The 17,448-nt window shown below is 57.7% G+C and overlaps 2 protein-coding genes across 4 annotated transcripts; both read right to left on the reverse strand.

Moving 5' to 3' along the window:
• Positions 1–1,964: 1,964 nt before the first annotated feature.
• On the reverse strand, positions 1,965–4,341 carry LOC126643226 (complexin-3-like). Its single transcript, XM_050321484.1, has 3 exons — positions 3,574–4,341; positions 2,819–2,906; positions 1,965–2,508 (listed from the first exon to the last, which is right to left on the reverse strand). Exons 1-3 carry the CDS (start codon positions 3,726–3,728, stop codon positions 2,287–2,289), a joined length of 465 nt encoding a protein of 154 aa, XP_050177441.1. The 5' UTR covers positions 3,729–4,341; the 3' UTR covers positions 1,965–2,286.
• Positions 4,342–4,534: 193 nt separating this feature from the next.
• Positions 4,535–16,579, reverse strand: MATK (megakaryocyte-associated tyrosine kinase). 3 transcript variants are annotated; one of them, XM_050321435.1, is made up of 14 exons: positions 16,436–16,579; positions 16,261–16,293; positions 9,059–9,115; positions 8,761–8,874; positions 8,503–8,618; positions 7,945–8,164; positions 6,882–6,975; positions 6,725–6,790; positions 6,506–6,605; positions 6,333–6,417; positions 6,091–6,164; positions 5,788–5,983; positions 5,353–5,439; positions 4,535–5,229 (listed from the first exon to the last, which is right to left on the reverse strand). In XM_050321435.1, exons 2-14 carry the CDS (start codon positions 16,291–16,293, stop codon positions 5,047–5,049), a joined length of 1,425 nt encoding a protein of 474 aa, XP_050177392.1. In that variant the 5' UTR covers positions 16,436–16,579; the 3' UTR covers positions 4,535–5,046. The 3 variants fall into 3 exon arrangements, with proteins under 3 accessions (XP_050177392.1, XP_050177394.1, XP_050177393.1); XM_050321437.1 differs by lacking the exons at positions 16,261–16,293; positions 16,436–16,579 and adding an exon at positions 11,492–11,761; XM_050321436.1 differs by lacking the exon at positions 9,059–9,115 and having other exon boundaries at positions 4,536–5,229; positions 16,436–16,578.
• Between the last annotated feature and the right edge of the window lie 869 nt (positions 16,580–17,448).

A 17,448-nucleotide genomic window follows, 5' to 3' on the forward strand; every position in this document is an offset into this window, starting at 1 on the left:
CCAGAGCTGTGGCCCACAGTGTGTGCGGTGCCGGCCCTGCGGCCGCCGTAAGGTGTTGGCTTGCCCGGGGGGAGGCAGCAGGCTGATTTGCCAAATGATTATAATTGCCTTTTAGGAGCAGATAGCAAATTGATTTGCTTCCTCGTCCAAGGCCCGTAATCGCTTCATCACTTTAAAATATTAATGCTATACTTCTTTGCTAGTTTCCCAATTACCCTAATTGAAGGCAAATTGGTTAAGAAGGTGCAATGCAGAGTATCAGGGGGTTTAGTTCACTCAAATGACAGTTTTAAACCTCCCTAATCCTATTAGCGCGCAAAGCTGCTAACGCTTAGAGACGCTGCGTCAGCTTACCGGGGCGGTGGGGCCGGAGGCGGGGGTCGGGCCGGGGGGCGACCGGGGGCCACCGGCCTCACGTGACCAGCTCGGCCGGGGATTTATCACTTTTTTAGTTCATTAAGAGGCCTTGGGCAGGCGGGGAGGCAGCAGGGGTGACCCAAAAGGGTGCTGAGCGGGAGGCAGGTGGCAGTGTGGGGAGGGCGGGGGGGCAGGACGATTAGCCAAGGAGACCTGGCGGAGGGTCCTGACCCGAATCCCAGCTGGCGCTGGGAGTCCCCACACAGCCCCACTGGGAGCACTGGGAGAGGGCTGCCCACCAGGGCAGGATGGGGCCCTGATGTGGAGTGGAGATGGAGGACTGTGGTGACAGAGCGCGCTGGGGACCTCAGTGCCACCATCCCAGCTGGCACTCGGTGTGGATCCCAGCCCTGGGGAGTGCAGGGACGTGGGGTGGGAACAGGGTTGTGCTGGGTACTGCAGCTGCCACCACCCTGTCAGGGACCTGGTGGGGCATTGGTGGGTCACCGATGGCCCCATCCCATGTAATACAGGTGGCTTTGTCCCCTAAGAGACATTTCAAAGGTTCTGAAGAAAGGCTGGAGAGTGGAGATGGAATCAATGGCAGTGATGGCAGGGATTGTGGGGACAGCAGGGCCACCAAACATGGGGAGGCTCCCTGGTGCCAGGCCCTGACAAGCCCGTGCCAGGCTCCCTGGGATGCTCCAGCAGTCACCAGCCCCTGGACTGGTGCCTGGAGGGGTGGGTGCCCGAGGGGAACTGGGCACCTCCCGCATCCAGGGACCTCCTTGCTCCACGTGCTCCATCCGGGGTGGCCCAGCCGGGAGCGTCCCGTGACAGCTCCGTGGCACAGCTCCCACCCCACCTGCGCTGGACTCGGTCTCCCCCTCCCAGCCCGGCCACCAGGGCCGCGGGCAGCCCGGGCAGGGCCGTCCCCGCAGGCCTTTCCGGAGCAGATGGCTGCGGCGTGGGGAGGACGGAGGCGGCTCAGCGCGTCCTTCCTTTCATGCACACACAGCGTGACTCCCGGCGGCTCCGGCTCCGGCTCCGGCTCCGGCGGGAGGTGCCGTTGGGGCAGCGCTGGCCGTCCATTTTACACGGGTTCAGATAGCTTAGTCCTCGGGGACAGGCGACTCAGGAAGATTAGGCCTCTCTAAAATAGGCAGGTATTAGTGATCTCAACAGCCCCCGGCCTTCCGGCACGGCCGGCATTTAAGCCAGTGCTGCTGCCGAGTGCCGGGACTGAGCCCCTGGAGCGGGAAGAAGCAGAGGGGCAGCCTGGCCCGGCCGGAGGGAACCCCCTGCTGCCCGCACTGGCAGGGGATGCTCGAGTTGGGTGACTCAGGCTGCCACATCCCTGCCAGTGCTCTCTCCAAGGGATGCCCCAGGGGGCACTGGGTGCCACCGACTCGTGCCTGGGGCTGCTGCAGGAGGTGGGGACGGATCCAGCAGCCAAGTGTCCCGGGCTGGCTGGTGGCTCAGGGGACGTGGAGTAGCCCTCCTGCAGTGCTGTCATCATGTCACACCCCCCCCCCAGGACAGGGCCTGTGCAGACACAGGACACACCAAGAAGACCAGAGTGGTGCCAGAAAATACTGCATTTATTGAGCCGAACGGTGTGCGAGGCACCAGGGCTGGTGCTGGGGTGACAGAGCGTCAGGGACCTGCCCCGTCCGGGGGCTCACACCAGGGGCACCACGGCAGGGGCTTGGTCAGCATGGTTTCAGGGGACCTGGGCATCCTGCACCCCAGCACCCGCCCAGCGCACTGGGAAAGCAACTGGGAATAGTTTTCGGGAGGAAAAACCCACGCCCAGCATCTGTCCTGGGACCGGGAAACAGCAGCCACAGCCTGCGCACCCCGTGGCTCCCGGGGAGCAGAGGGGAGCGGGGGCTGCCCCTGTCACCCAGCGCGGGGTGGGCAGCGATGCTACATCAGGGAGCACTTCTCCTTCACCTGATCCACGCCGCCCAGCGCTCGGTCCCGCAGCGCCGGCAGTTCCACCTCCCGCAGCTTCGCCAGGAAGGCGAAGGCCCCGGCGCCGCCTTCCTCCTCCTCCTCTTCCTCCTCTCCGCGCACCATCGCGGCCAGTTCCTGCGGCAGCTCCACCGCCCCGCCGGCCACGTGCATCTGCGCTTCGTCCCGCTCGTCCTGCACGACGTGGGACGGGGCGTCGGGAGGGGCGAACCCGCTGCCAACAGCCCCAACCAGACAGGGGACAGCCGGGCCCGGGGCGCTGGGGCCGCTGGAGGATGCCCGGACTGTCCGATGGCACGCTCGGACGCCGGACGGACAGTGGGAGGGGATGGTCAGACAGAGACAGTGGCCATCTGCTGCCCTCTTCAGGAATCCCTCCCATCCCGGGCAGCCCGGCAGCCGCGGCTCTGGGAATGTCCGCGGGGATGAAGGGTCGGGGGGAGCTCCCGGGTCGCACTGCAGACAGAACCACCCCGGTTCTTACCTGGGTCAGGTGGTACTTGTCCCGCAGGTGCATCCGCACAGTGGCCCGCTCTGCCTTCCTCTGCACAAACGCCTTGTCCCGCTCGATCCTGCAGCCGGTGCCACACTGTCACCTCACCGAGCCCTGCCAGAGCCTCCCAGCATTGCTACGTCTTCTGGTCTTGTGTCACACCATCACCCCCACCCCGCTGAGCCACCCCACCAGGGCTCCCTGACATCACCCCAGCCCTCCTGCAGCAGCAGGTCCAGGGCAGGGGAGAGGACAAGGTCTGAGATCCACAGGAGGGTTGCAATGGGGATCTGGAGGAAGGGGCCACATCCTGCCCATCCAGCCCTAGCACCCAGTAGAGATGCTCGCTGAAGGTGGCCATTGCTCCTCCTGCAGCCTCTCAGCTCCCTGGTGCTGAGGCACTGGATCCCCACAGCACCTGGCCCAGAGAGGTAGGACCTTAATCCAACCCCGTGCTGTCCCCCACATCCCTTGGCTCCAGGGTGCTGGGCTGACACCAGACACACAGCCAGGGCCACCAACACCTGGGGGCTCCCCTTGTCACCTATAGTGCACCAAACTCCATGCCAGCACCCACAGGGACCTCCTGTGCTGTGGGAGAGAGGCACCAAAGGGCACCCCCTCTGCCCTGTCCCTTGCCCTGGCTGCCTCCCTGTCCCTGTGCTGTGCCACCCTGGGGACAACCCATGGCGGGTGGGATCCTGGTCTGGGTGCATGGGGGACCCCAGTGACCTCCCCAGCCTTACTTCTCCTCCAGCAGCTGCCGCTGGTACTCCTCAAACTCCTCGCGGGCCATCCCGTTGGGCAGCGTGGCTGCCTTGTCATCCCTCGGGGGCCCCTTGGGCGGCTCCTCCTTGCCCCCCTGGAAGCTCCTCAGGGCGGTGGTGAAGAAGGAGGCCATGGTGGGTGGCGGTGGCAGCCTGTGCCCCACGATGCCCACCGGGTCCCTGCATCTGCAAGGTCGGCGGGACCGGCCCCAGGGGCACCGTGGATCAGGGGCGGATTAAGGCATTAGGAGGGGAAGCCACAGCCACCGGGGTGGAAAGACCTTCCTGTGCTGCACCCAGGGGTTCTTGTGGAAGGCAGTGGCGGTGTGTGGGGACGGCAGGTGCTGCCTCATCAGGGCGATGGGGAGGAGGAAAGAGCCACTGAGCCCCAGCACAGCCTGGGTCTGGCCGAAAGACCCTCCATTATGCAGGTGCCAGTGGGGGCAGTACCCACAAGGCCAAGCCATGGGAGGGATCTCAGGCCGTGGGCACCCAGAGCCACCCCCACAGTGGGGCTGGAGGTGCAAGAAACCAGCACAGAGGAGACACAAGAGGATTAACTGGAAAAACTCACTCGAGGGTCAAAGGACCGGCAGCAGACGAGGCGGTGACGGGTGCACACCCACCCGTGCCCCCGCTAATCCCCGCTCACCCAGCCCCGAGATTGCTCGGGAGCCTGCGGGGCCAGGGGCTCCCGCTGCGGGGGATGAGTCCTGTGCCCATAATCTACACACAAGCAATTCCCATGCAGCCTCTGATTGAAATCATAATCCCCACCATGCAGAGCCCTGAGGGGAGAGGGGCCGGACTGCGTGGGGGGCTCTGAGAGCCAGAGCTCCTGACCCCCCCAAAGCTTTTTGCTGGGCTTTGCTGGGCCCTGACGAAAGGATAGGCCTAATTTCACCCCAGAGGCTTAAAGATGATGTTGAACTAATTTCTTTGGTTTAATCAAAAAGCCCAAATCCGTGTGGTTTAGCTGGCTGTGCTGGCATCCCCATGCTGGGCCAGGAGGCTGGAGCAGGGCTGCGTCAGGGTTGGGGTTTCATCCTCCTGTGAATGGAGATGTCCAGTCTTGTCTCCCATCACTGGGATTCACAGCTCGAAGGGACCCCATGTGCAGCAACCACTACTGGGGCTGAGCACAGGGGGTGTGGGGCATGGCCCCCATGGGGGCTGCAGTCCCCACCCTGATGGGTCAGGAGAGATTGATCCCACGGGAACCTGCTCTGGGTCGTGTGGTGGGACGAAGGACTGTGCCAGGGTGGAGGGAGGCAGTTGCCTTGTTGTTGGGTGTCCCAGGGGAGATGAGACCCCTCCCTGCTGCTGCCCCATCTCCACTAGGCGAGAGTGGCACTACAGGCCACCCCACTCCTGGGCCCCACTGCCATGCCACTCCCAACCCCAGTGGGTCTGGCAGGCTTCAGGTCCTGGGCCCCGGTAGCAGGACAGGGGTTAAACGTCCCTCAGGTGCTTCAGCTCCTTTTGCAGCTTCTCTGTGAGTTTCTTGAAGGACGGGCGCTTGCCTGGCTCCATCTCCCAGCAGCTCTTCATCAGGGCATAGACGGTGGGCGGGCAGCCCTCGGGGGCGTCCATGCGGTACCCCTGCTCCAGCAGCTCCGTCACCTCCTTCAGGCTCTGGCAGGATGGAGAAGCTGGCTGGGACCCCCTGCCCTGCCCTGGCCAGGGGACAGTGGGAAGTCCCCACCCCGCTGGAGCAAGCAGGGTGTGACCCGTGGTGTCCCCTGGCACAGCACTCACCATCTTGGGGTAGGGTGCCCGTCCGAAGGAGAAGGTTTCCCACAGGAGGATCCCGTAGCTCCACACATCCGACTTGGAGGAGAATTTCTGTGGTGGCAGGAAGGGGGGAGGCTGAGCCCAGCTGGGGGCTGAATGGGGTCCCCACTATTTCCTGAGGGCAGGACAGGGGACAGTGCCTGCTCTGGCTGCCCCAGCTCCCAAAGGTGTGAACACCCCCCCGTTCCTGCCGTCCTGCCAGATCCCACTGGAGCTGCACCCCAGGGCAAGGGCTGGTCAGGACTGAGGCAGAATTCAGGGAGATGCAGAGCTGACTGTGTCAGAAGCCATGTGAGGCAGGGATGGGTTGGCAGACAGGGCAAGGAGTAGGGGGGACTTAAGAGGGTGAGATGCCTTGGAAGGACCCTGTGGCCCCCCTTCCTTCCCACTGTTGCTCACGTTGTGTTTCAGGGCCTCTGGCGCCGTCCACTTCACAGGGAGCAGTGTGGTGTCTGCGCCCTTGGGGTTGACCTGGGCCAAGCCAAAGTCACTCACTTTGGCCACGTTCTCCTCGGAGATGAGGATGTTGCGGGCAGCCAGGTCCCGGTGCACCAGCTTCTTGGACTCCAGGTAGTCCATGCCCTGAGCCACATCCCTGCCACAGCAGAGTGAGACAGAGCTGTGTCACTGCCTGTCCCCAGGGCTGTCCTGAGGGATGCAGAGCAGTCCCCAGCCCGGAGGGAGGGAGGGAGATGGACTTACAGGGCGAAAAGGAGGAGCTGCTGGGTCGGGACGAGTGCCCGGCCCCTCGTGCGCAGGAAGTTCACCAGATTGCCCTGACAGAAGAGGAAAAATGAATAAGGACCAACAGGATGGGGCTGCTGGGACATACAGCCTCCTGCAGTGCCCAGCATCCATAGGACTCAGCCCCTAAACAGGGGTTTTGTCCCCAGATCTGAGCAGAGATGGGTCCCACTGTCCGAAGAGCAGCCGGGTGCTCTCACCTTGCTCATGAACTCCATGACGATGTAGAGCCCGTTGTGCAGGATCACGCCCAGCAAACACACCAGGTTTTTGTGCTGGACCTTCCTGGAACGGAGAGGACCCGAGTCAAGGGGTTGCCTGCTCATCCCCAGACCAAGGGGCAGGGTTGGGTCATCCACGCTGGGGCACTCACGTCATGGCAGCCGTTTCAGCGAGGAAGGCCTGGGCGGTCACATCGCACTTGATGTTCTTCACAGCCACCTTCTGCCCCATATACTCACCCTGCAGGACATCTGGGAGGGGATGGGGGGTCAGGCTGAGCCCCACACCTGACCTTCTGCACCCCTGGCTGAGCCCCTCATGCCATGGGGTGGGGAGGGGGGTCAGGGAGTGCCATCTGCCTCTCACCTACCTCCAAACTCGCCTTTCCCAATGCAGTCTCCCAGTGTGAGGTGCTTCAGGTTCAGTAACCACCCAGCTGGGCACAGGCACAAGGGCAAGTTAGCAGGGACCACCAGTGGGGTCATACTGCCTTGTCCCCAAAACCTGGACTATGACCCTCTCCCTACCTTTGGCCAACTCCTTCTCGGCTGACTTCATCCCGGTTTTCGGTTTGGGCTTCACCAGCTTGGTGCAGATGGCTCCCTGCTCCTTCATATAGTGCTGCCAAGAGATGAACAGATGGAGGTGATGCCAGCTCTTACCCTCATGCTCGGGTTGTGAATCCAGGGAAAGCTTTGGGATGCTCCATGGGACCCCACCACCACCACCACCCTGGAGGGCCCCTTTGGCTCAGGCAGTTGGAACACCCTGTTTCTCCCAGCACTGGGATTTGCAGCCCATGTCTCAGCCCTGCTCCCCTCTGGGCACAGCCAGAGGAACACCAGGATGGACCACAGGGGATATGGGAAGGGTTGAACCTCCAGTAGGTGCTGCAGCAGCTGGGGGCAGTTTGCAGGAACAAAGGGAGTGGAAGCAGTGGGATGGGATGGGATGGGGTGGGATGGGATGGGATGGGATGGGATGGGGTGGGATGGGATGGGGTGGGATGGGATGGGATGGCCTTTGCAGTTTCAGAGCATGGCTGGGGCAGCTGGGAGGGCAAAGGACCCACTCAAAAGCAGAAGCTGTGTGACAAAAAGTGAGAGTGCAACCCTCTAGAGAGGAGACAGGCAGAAGCTCCAAGATAGGGTGAAGATGGACCTCGAGCAAGAACTGGGTGGAGAGGTGAGAGCTCAGTGGACAGCCTGAGAACCTGTGGGGTCAGCAGCTGAGAGGGTACAGAGAGAGGTTAAAGTGCCTCAAAGTCCATGAGAGGCAGAGGCCATAAGGGTCTTCCTGCTGTGTGAAAGCACTGAATAAGCAGGGATGGGGGGAATGTGACCCTTTGGTAGGAGACTGGGGCTGCAGCTGGCATGGCTGGTTTGCACAGACATCACCTGGGGCATCCTGGATCTGCCCACTGCACCTCAAACCGAGTGGGAACCAGGAGCCTTTGACAGGGATGGAGAATTACACCAGGTAACCACACAGAGCAGGACAGGGACCTGCCACTACTCCATGTGACCCCGTGAGGTCCTTGCCCTCGTCTGGCACTGGTGGGACTCCCTGCCCAGGGATGGGGAGCCTCACCTCGATCATGTCGATGAGGTTGGAGAAGTGCTCCTGGCTGTCGATGCTGAGCGTGTTGCCCTCGTGCACCACGCGGTAGTGGATCACCTCCCTGCCGAAGCTCACGCACAGCACGTAGTCCCCGGGGTGCCGCACGGACTCGCGCACCAGGAACAGCCCGTCCTCGGGGGGCTGCAGCTCCTGCACCGCCTGCACCCCCGAGATCTTCCCGTGGAACCAGCTGAGGAAAGGGCCGTTGGGGAGGAGGCTGTGCCACTGGGCTGTCCCCAGTGCCAGCAGCGAGACAGAGACAGCAGAGCCCCTGCCAGAGCTACACAGACCCCACTGCGTGAAACCCCTCTCCATGACGTCCACCCACGGTGGGTGGGCACAGCTAGGGGTCTTTAAAGCCAGGTACTGACCCCAGCAAATCCCTCCATTGCCAGAGCATGACTGCGGGCTGCTCTGCCTCCACTGCCCACCCAAAACCTGGGTGGGGGGACACATGCTGGACTCATCTGCTGTTGCAGGTCCCGGGGGCTCAGCTGGGCCCCCCAGAGCCCTCCCAGCTGTACTCACGGCATGAGGCTGAGTTTGGGGTCCACGCGGATGGCTCCGCGCTCCCGCAGCGCACTGGCCGCCAGCAGCCCCTCCTGCCCCGTCTCGTTGTGCCTGGCACGGTACCAGCCTTTGCCCTGGGGGAGAGAGGGTCTCAGAGCAAGGGAAGGAAGGGAAGATCCCACTGCAAGTGGGGGCTGGCTCTGGCAGCTCAGCTGGTGGCATTTTGGTGCCATCCGTGCCACGCCCTCCCAGGGCAGTGTGTCCCACGGGTCTCACCTCCACGGCCTCGATGATGGTGACCACATCTCCCTTGTGGAAGGCGAGCTCCCGGGGCTTGGGCTTGGTGTGGTCGTGCTTGGTGACGCACTGCGTCCCGGGGGGCCAGTGCTTCTGCAAGGGGAGGGCAGCGTCAGCAGGGACAGCGAGGGCTGGACCCTCTGCCTCCCACAGCCACCAGGGGCCCCAAGGACTATCTGGCTGAGGACCAGGGGTGCTGGGAACCACCACGGTCCCGGGGGCACATGTCACCCTGCTGTCAGCAGGAACTGCTGTGTCCGTGTGCAGCCCCGCTCACCCCGGACATGGCCAACCGTCCGCGCATCAGGCACTCCCCGTCCTCTCCTGCTGCCACCTGCAGAAGAAACCAGAGGGGCAGTGGAGGGATGGGGCTGAGCTGGCTCATCCCAGGCCAGCACCGCTATCCCACAGGCTCCTCTGGCCGGTGCAGCCCCGTCTGCCACACAGCCCTGCCCCGTGGGGTGGAGGAAAGGCTTAGAGCAGGCTGCAAACCCTGCGTGTGTCCCAGGGACACTCCTGTCCCACACACAGGACGGAGCAGGAACCAGCCCTCCTGCTCTCTGTCACTGCCACAACAGGAGCCCAGTACTGCAGCTGGCGGGGGAGCAATGCAGTTTTACCAGGAACTTGCTCTTTCACCTCCTCTTTCAGGACCTCCAAATCATCAGGGTCATGAGGGGGGCTGGATGTAGCCCTGCAGATGTGGGATGCAGCAGGCTTGTGTGGGGGCTGCCCTCCAGAGTGGGGACACTGACAGGCCAGGCTGGACTCAGGTAGGACTGTCACACCCACTGACCGTGGGAGGATTGCATAAGGTCCCTGTGTTCCCCTTGCTACCAGCTGGTCACGCTGGGGTGCATGTGACAGCTCTGCAATTCAAAATTGTGGGTCATCTCCTCCTGGAGTCTGTCACTGCCAGTGTCACCTCCTTGGCAGGATCACAGACTCCCAAAATAGTTTGGGTTGGAATGGACCTTAAAGTTCATCTTGTTTTCAAACACCTTCCACTAGAACAGGTTGCTCCAAGCCTGAAGACTTCCAGGGATGGGGCAGCCACAGCTGCTCTGGGCAACCTGTGCCAGTGCCACCCTCACAGCCAACAATTCCTTCCCACTATCCCATCGAACGCTCTGGCAGTGGGAAGTCATTCACTCCATCCCTTGTCCCCAGTCCCTCTCCAGCTCTCCTGGAGCCCCTTTAGGCCCTGCAAGGGGCTTTCAGGTCTCCCTGGAGCCTTCTCTTCTCCAGGTGAACCCCCCCAGCTCTCCCAGCCTGGCTCCAGAGCAGAGGGACTCCAGCCCTGGGAGCATTTCCGTGGCCTCCTCTGGACTCTCTCCAGCAGCTCCGTGACCTCTAAATGTTGGTGCCCCAGCTCTGCAGAGGGGTCTCACCTGAGCAGGGCAGAGGGGCAGAATCCCCCCTGCCCTGCTGCCCATGCTGTGAGATGAGCTCCTTGGAGCAGAGGTGACTTTTCTCTATTCCTCTTCTGGGGGGTGAATCATGGTCACCCCTCTGCATCACCAGTGGTGAACTCACCCCTGTGACGATGAGGCTCTGAGGTCTGTCTGACTGTGCCAGTCCCTACCCACAACAACAACACAGGGGCAATTGCAGCTGCTACAGGGGTAGTGTTAGAAGGCAGCAGTTTTGAGTGTACCAGAACCCCCTCACCCTGCAGCCCCCCCGGCACACGAATCACCCTGGTGAAGTTAGGGGTGCCAAGGCAGCCTCTCCTTGCCCTGCTCCCTGCAGGCACAGCCAAAGGCTGACAGGACTGAGTGCAGCTCAGCTCACTTCCAGGAGGGTGAGGACCTTACAGGCACAGAGGTTCAGAACAGAGTCCTCTCTGTGGCCCTCACCATGGTGCACCCTGCTCCCAGGAGGGACCTACTGACTGAGCCAGGAGGGCTGATGGCAGCTCTGACAGTTGGTCTTTCATTTCCTGCTTCTCCAGTACAGAAACTTCTGGTGAAAAGCAGTAACTGTTTGCTCAGTCTTGCCCCTGTGTGCAGAAAGAGGCTTGGGGTGCTGGACACACCCCCACATGGACACCTGCAGCTGGCATGGCCTGGAGAGCAGGCAGGGCCTCACCCAGGCCCCAGCAGGGACAGCAGTGAATCACCTCCCTGCTGGTGACACTTGTCCTAAAGCAGCTGTGTGTTCCTGGGGGTGTTTGATTGGTGAGGTTCCCATCACTGGAATAAGAGGTCCCACAAGCCAGGTGTGTGGGCAGAAAGCCCATTGCTCCCTTCTCTGTTTTGGGGCCGCTCTGTGCCTCTATTAACCTGAGCATTTGCAGAGGATAAGAAGCACAGAAACCTGATGGGGTTTGGTGGAGCCATCCTGACCCTGAACTGGGGAGCTCAGGCTTGTTTTCAGTGCACAGAGTTCCTGGCTGCCAGGCTGCCAGACCCGACAGCTCCGTGACAGGAGGGGACACCCGGCTGGGAGGCTGCACCTGTGCCTGGCCCCGGGATGGGAAGCAGACACCCTGTGCACCCTGCTCTGAAGAAGCCACCACGGAGCTGTTTCACAAACACCCGGACAAAGGACAGGTACAGCTCCTCTGCTGGAACACGGGTGACACCCGGGCATTTCCCCACTGCCCACCACGCCCTCAACTCCACACCGCGCCCGCCCCTCCCTGTCCACAGAGGGGACACAAGGACGTGTCACCTGCTCTGGGCACCTCTCAGCCCCTGGTTCTCACCTCTCAGCAGTGGCCATGTGGGGCCGTGGGGCAGCAGCGTCTGGGGTGGCTCCCGGCTAAGCCTGGGGCTGCATTGCTGAACCCCTGGAGGGCAGATCCTCTTTCCTACGGAGGGCCAAGCTCTGCGTTCAAGGGCAGTTCTCAGAAAGAGGCGCTGCCCAATTTCCTGATTTCCCCGCTGCTGAGGCTGTGCTGCAGCGTCACGGCCGTCCCAGCGCCGCCTGTGCCCTCAAACCTCCACCACAGATGACTCATTATTTGACAACACCGAGAGCAACTTTCTGCCCTCTGGGAGCACATGCACACACCCTCTCTGGAAGGAGCTGGAGCTCTCCAGATGCTGCCCCTGCGGTGCCGTGAGGCACTCGCAGAGCTCACGATGCGCTCTGCAAACAGGCACCGTTGCTCTCACCACTGGGGGCTTGGCCAGAGCAGCGACCACGGAGTGGGTGCCCACAGTGGGTGAGACTCAGGAGAGGAAGAGCTGGGACCAGGGATCCCCAAATCTAATCCTGTCTCAGCATGGACTTCCGTGACCCCAGGGGAGGTCAATCCAAGAGCAGGGTCGCTCCTCTCTGCTCCACAGAGGGTGATACCTCAGAGGCATCGTGGGCTGGGCTGGGCAGTGGCAGAGGGACCTTTAACTGAGCCCCACTGGTGAAGGGCAGCAGCTTATCTGTCTCCTCCAGCATCCGCAGCCTCCACAGCCCATCAGCCCAGTCAGAAAAACAGACACCACTTCTGCCCAAATGTTCAGCATTTCTGACAGTCTGAGCAAAATGGTGAAAAAGAAGAAACTGCAGCAAACACCAGACTTCATCCAGGGCTCTTGGGGGTTTTTTGGGGTGTACTTTTTTTGTTTTGTTTTTAATACAGTGCTGTTTAAACCTCCAGAAAACACTGTGACAACTCAAGGGCAAGGCAGTGTAGAAGAAAACTAATCCAAACTAGCCAGTGCTTTCAGCTCCATATTTTCCATCTACAAATAACTTCCCCAAGCCATTGACACCAGCCTGTCCGTAGGATTCCTGGGACAGGTTTCACCAGGAGCACTCCTTGCATTATCTCCTGTATTTCTAGGGATGGATCTTTCGATACCTGGTCTGTTTAGGCTGGAGAATGAGCACACAAGTTCCCCCTGGCAGTCCTGCTGCACTCACAGGGTCTGTGCAGGAATCCCCGTGACAAACATTTTTATATTTTGTACTTCTGGCTTTTACCACATCCGATTGCTGTCACAGACAGCACAGACGTGACCACTGGCCAGGGAACTCGGCATCACGGAGATGGAACAACCTGCTCAGGCATAATCAATGGGCTTTCCCTGTCCTGCTGCATGGCCAGCAGAGATTCCCACTTGCTTCTGCCGGAGCTGGCAGTCTGGGATTCTGGGATTCTACAAAGCAATGCATCTGTGTAACCACCCATGGAGTGTTGAAACACATCTCTCTCCAAACACACATTTCTGCAGGGCTCATGGCCCTCATCCCAGAATATTTAAACAGAACCTGCTTAACACCCCCCAGAAATGTCCTTGAAGAAGAAACAGCTTCATTTGACAATAAACAACACAGAAATAATGTTCTTCACTAAGTTCTAAAAAGGCACTCAAAATACTCCAAAAAGCCTGAAGGAATGTGAAGAGGGATTTGAAAATGAACTTTAAAGGAAGAACCACAGAATCCCAGAATAGTTTGGACTGGAAAAGACTTAAAGATCATCTTGTTTCCAACCTCTCCTGCCACGGGCAGGGACACCTTCCACTAGCCCAGGTGGCTCCAAGCCCCATCCAACCTGGCCTTGGACACTTCCAGGGATCCAGGGGCAGCCACAGCTGCTCTGGGCAACCTGTGCCAGGGCCTCCCCACCCTCCCAGCTAAGAATTCCTTCCCAATCTCCCATCTCACCCTGCCCTCTGGCAGTGGGAAGCCATTCCCTGTGTCCTGTCCCTCCATCACTTGTCCCCAGTCCCTCTCCAGCTCTCCTGGAGGCTCTGGAAGGGGCTCAAAGGTGTCCCCAGAGACTTCTCTGCTCCAGGCTGAACCCCCCAGCTCTCCCAGTCTTCAACATTTACACAAAGCTGAAGTCTGTGGCGATTCCCTCACTGACAGCCACACACAACAACCAAAGTGTTGTGCTCTGTGTCTCTCCATTGCACTCTTTTTCCAGATACCAGTGGCAGCACCAAAGCCACGTTACAGCCGGTCCTTCCCACATCTGCTTGGTCAACTTTGTCAGAAACAGTGAAGAGGAAGTGGCTCTGTTTCTGTGTACACACTGCACACCACTGCTCCCACACAGCACCCCCAAACACAGGACCCCTGCTCCACAGGGTGAGGGATAAACCCCAACCCATACAACAAAATGTGGCAGTTCCAGGCACTTCAGGCCAGGCCAGAAACTGCCCCCAGTCTGAGGGCAGAAATCTAAAATTATAAAGAAAATGTATAAAGAACACACATGAAACCGGGGGGTGGGGGGGGTGTATTTCTTTTTTTCTTTAATATATCTGTCTACCTGTTTTGCTGTGGAAAGAGTTTCTTCTAGAGCAAGGAGTGGGAGGGAAGGAGACAGAAGGAAAGGAACTGTTGCTACAGGCAACTTGACTCTTACACAACGGTGCAATTTCTGTAGTGATTATGGAATCACAGAATTGTTGAGGTCGGAAAAGACCTCCAAGATCATCAAGTCCAACCATCAGCCAAGCACCACCACCACGTTCACCACTAACCCATGTCCCCAAGTGCCACATCCACGCTATGTTTGAACCCTCCCAGGGATGGTGACTCCACCACTGCCCTGGGCAGCTGTGCCAATGGTTAGCAACCCTTTCTGTGAAGAAACTTGCCCTAATATCCAACTTAAACCTCCCCTGGCATAACCTGAGTTCATTTCCTCTTGTCTTGTCACTTGTTACCAGGGAGAAGACACCGACCCCTACCTGGTCCCACCCTCCTGTCAGGGAGCTGTACAATTTTGGGAAATTATAGCACAATAAAACTACCTACAGTGCACTATTTTAAGGACAAGTTATTTTAAATGTAAGGTATCAGACTAACCAAGGACCTCTTTATAGGATAAATTAGAATCATATGAACATTATTTCATACACACAGTGTCTTTATTAGGTAGCACTTTCTTTTTTGTCCTATTTTCCACCTCCTTCACCCGCTGCTCTTCTACCTGTCTCTTTTTATTGTGTGTATTAAATGTATTTTGGAAGATCCCAAGTCCCCTGTTTATGTTTCATTTGTTTATTTGTTTGTTTTTCTCTAAGCCAGCACTTTTAGAACATGTCAGGAGAAGAAGGAGATAAAATGGTGACAAGCCGACTGAAATGAAGGCAGCTCTAGGAAGGGAACATACAGAAATCTGCAGTTCTTCCCACACACACCATGGAAGGTGGAATTTAAAATCATTGAGGATATCATCACCACCACTACACCATACACAGAAATTAAGCTTATACTGCAAACGTTCACCCAAAGCTAAGGCAGCCAGCTCCCTGGAATACAGAAAATCAAGAATTTGGTGTTCAAGCTGAAGCCTTCATAATCAACCTTCTGCCCTGAGCCACAGAGGTTTCAGGCAAGACTGGTTACAACGATTTTAATTTATTCTCATACTGGGCTCTCTTTCATCATATTTAACTGGAGTCACTGTAGGATTTTGGCGTTTGCTTATTCCGTATTGATCCAAGAAAGTCAATGCTCTCATTGCAGAGTCAGGCAAATTGTAACTGTTAATGAGAAAGAAGTAATTATGTGTAAATGACCTTTCCTACTGCGTATCACACCAAGAACCACTGAGCAAACAGGCTGGGAAAGAGCTTGAGTCATGCACTGCACACTTTTATGTGCCACAGTAAGTTTTGTGGCTTTCCACACAGGCAATAAAAAATTTGTCAGAGGAGTCAATGGCACACAGAAACCAGGAGCATTTCATTTACAGACAATGGGACTCTCAGTCCCACCTTGTGTTGTTTCTGTGACGGGAGAACCAAATGAACCAGGTCCCTTCTGTCAGGGGGCTGGGATGGATCTCAGGGAAGGTTCTTCCCCCAGAGGGTGGTGGGCACTGCCCAGGCTCCCCAGGGCAGTGGGCACGGCCCCAAGGCTGCCAGAGCTCCAGGAGCGTTTGGACAACGCTCTGAGGGACAGGGGGGATTGTTGGGGTGTCCTGGGACAGGGGTTGGACTGGATGATCCCTGTGGGTCCCTCCCAGCTCAGGATTTCCTATGATTCTAAGCTTCACTCACTTTGATGAATCTCTTTATTTAATCTGAGCAACATAAACTCAATTGCTGATGTTACTAATGATAAAAATATAATAATAAATAAAATGCTAATGATAAAAATACAATAATAAATAAAATGCAAACTACACCTCTCAGTAGATTAAAAGCATTAATTGCAGAATTGCACTGCTGGGAACATTCACCAAAGTGGTATTAACTGTCCTTCTCTACCTGGGCATGGGCTGTGACATCATTTCATTACAGATTCACAGAATCCCAGAATGGTTTGGGTTGGGAGGGACCTTAAAGCTCATCTCATCCCACCCCCTGCCATGGGCAGGGACACCTTCCACCAGCCCAGGTGGCTCCAAGCCCTGTCCAACCTGGCCTTGGACACTTCCAGGGATCCAGGGGCAGCCACAGTTGCTCTGGGCAACCTGTGCCAGGACCTCCCCACCCTCACAGCCAAGAATTTCTGCTTCTATAGTGAAGAGTTCCTGGCAACTCACAGTCTCTAAAGCATTCAACTTACCTTCCTAATAGGGATCTTGCAGTCCAGGTTCATCTGACAATGCAAACGATGAGAAAGAAAATGCATCACAAAAATAAATATATTGCAGTCAGGTTTTTAACAGCAAACAGCAGCAGGTAAATAATTAAAAATAAAGTTTAAAAGCCGTTTAAGTAATTCTGGAATCTTGCTTTACCTGAAGTAAGAAAATGTGACAAGCTGATCGAGCTTAGATCATTAGAGTCTCCAGAATGAGCCCACAGTTATAGCAACTGAGACTTCCCTTAAAAGCTTTTCTATAAATAACGACTGTGAGTGTTCCGAAAAGCAATTTGTGAGCTTTGTAGAAGTCAAGTGGGAGTGCCTGGGGCTGGAAATACAGCTCTGACAAATCCACAGAATCTCAGAATCCTAGAATGGTTTGGGTTGGAAGGAACCTTAAAGCTCATCCAGTCCCACCCCCTGCCATGGGCAGGGACACCTTCCACCAGCCCAGGGTGCTCCAAGCCCCATCCAACCTGGCCTTGGACACTTCCAGGGATCCAGGGGCAGCCACAGCTGCTCTGGGCAACCTGTGCCAGGGCCTGCCCACCCTCACAGGGAACAGTTCCTTCCCAATATCCCATCTCACCCTGCCCTCTGGCAGTGGGAAGCCATTCCCCCTTGTCCTGTCCCTCCAGGCCCTCGTCCAATGTCCTTGGAGCTCTCTTGGAGCCTCTTTAGGGACTGGAAGGGTCTTGAAGGTCTCCCCAGATTCTTCTTTTAAAGCCTTGTCTACAAAAAGCCCCATTGTCTCTGAAGTGTCATGTTAGAAGTGAAAAAAACAAACAAATCTGCTCTACCCTTAACCAAATCTCGCTGCTTCTCTGCACATTTGCCCACCCTTGGGACTCTGCCTTGGGGTTTGCAGCACTTTGAAATGAATTCCTAGATTGCCTTGTCACAAGTTGTCAAACCACCAGGAGTGTATACATTTCTGTGGTAATTTTTATCACACAAATAGTCAAGTATGAAATTATCTTTGCTCTTTTACCATCAAAACAGACACACACTCCCCCAGCAAAACAACCCTTTGACCTGCTCCTGGTGGCAGAGCTTCCTCAGGGTGAGCGCCAAAGGGATGAGTTCAGAGCTTCCTCCTAAAAATGTGAAAGATCTCAGACAACTGAGTGCACACAGGATTCTACAGCTGCTTGGTAATCTCCTTAA

Source organism: Myiozetetes cayanensis, unplaced genomic scaffold, assembly GCF_022539395.1.
Source record: "Myiozetetes cayanensis isolate MyiCay16 unplaced genomic scaffold, myiCay2020 scf26, whole genome shotgun sequence".
Lineage (NCBI taxonomy): Eukaryota > Metazoa > Chordata > Aves > Passeriformes > Tyrannidae > Myiozetetes > Myiozetetes cayanensis.

What these genes read in the sequence shown, in the direction of transcription:
- MATK (XM_050321435.1), bottom strand. Translation starts at nt 16,293, where the DNA reads ATGAACCTGGACTGCAAGATCCCTATTAGGAAG. An exon ending in GCAAGATCCCTATTAGGAAG is followed by an intron (nt 9,116 to 16,260) that starts GTAAGTTGAATG and finishes TTTCTTCTGCAG; the next exon opens with GTGGCAGCAGGAGAGGACGG. An exon ending in GGGCACCCTACCCCAAGATG is followed by an intron (nt 5,230 to 5,352) that starts GTGAGTGCTGTG and finishes CCATCCTGCCAG; the next exon opens with AGCCTGAAGGAGGTGACGGA.
- LOC126643226 (XM_050321484.1), bottom strand. Translation starts at nt 3,728, where the DNA reads ATGGCCTCCTTCTTCACCACCGCCCTGAGGAGCTTCCAGGGGGGCAAG. An exon ending in CGGCAGCTGCTGGAGGAGAA is followed by an intron (nt 2,907 to 3,573) that starts GTAAGGCTGGGG and finishes CACCGGCTGCAG; the next exon opens with GATCGAGCGGGACAAGGCGT. An exon ending in ACAAGTACCACCTGACCCAG is followed by an intron (nt 2,509 to 2,818) that starts GTAAGAACCGGG and finishes CACGTCGTGCAG; the next exon opens with GACGAGCGGGACGAAGCGCA.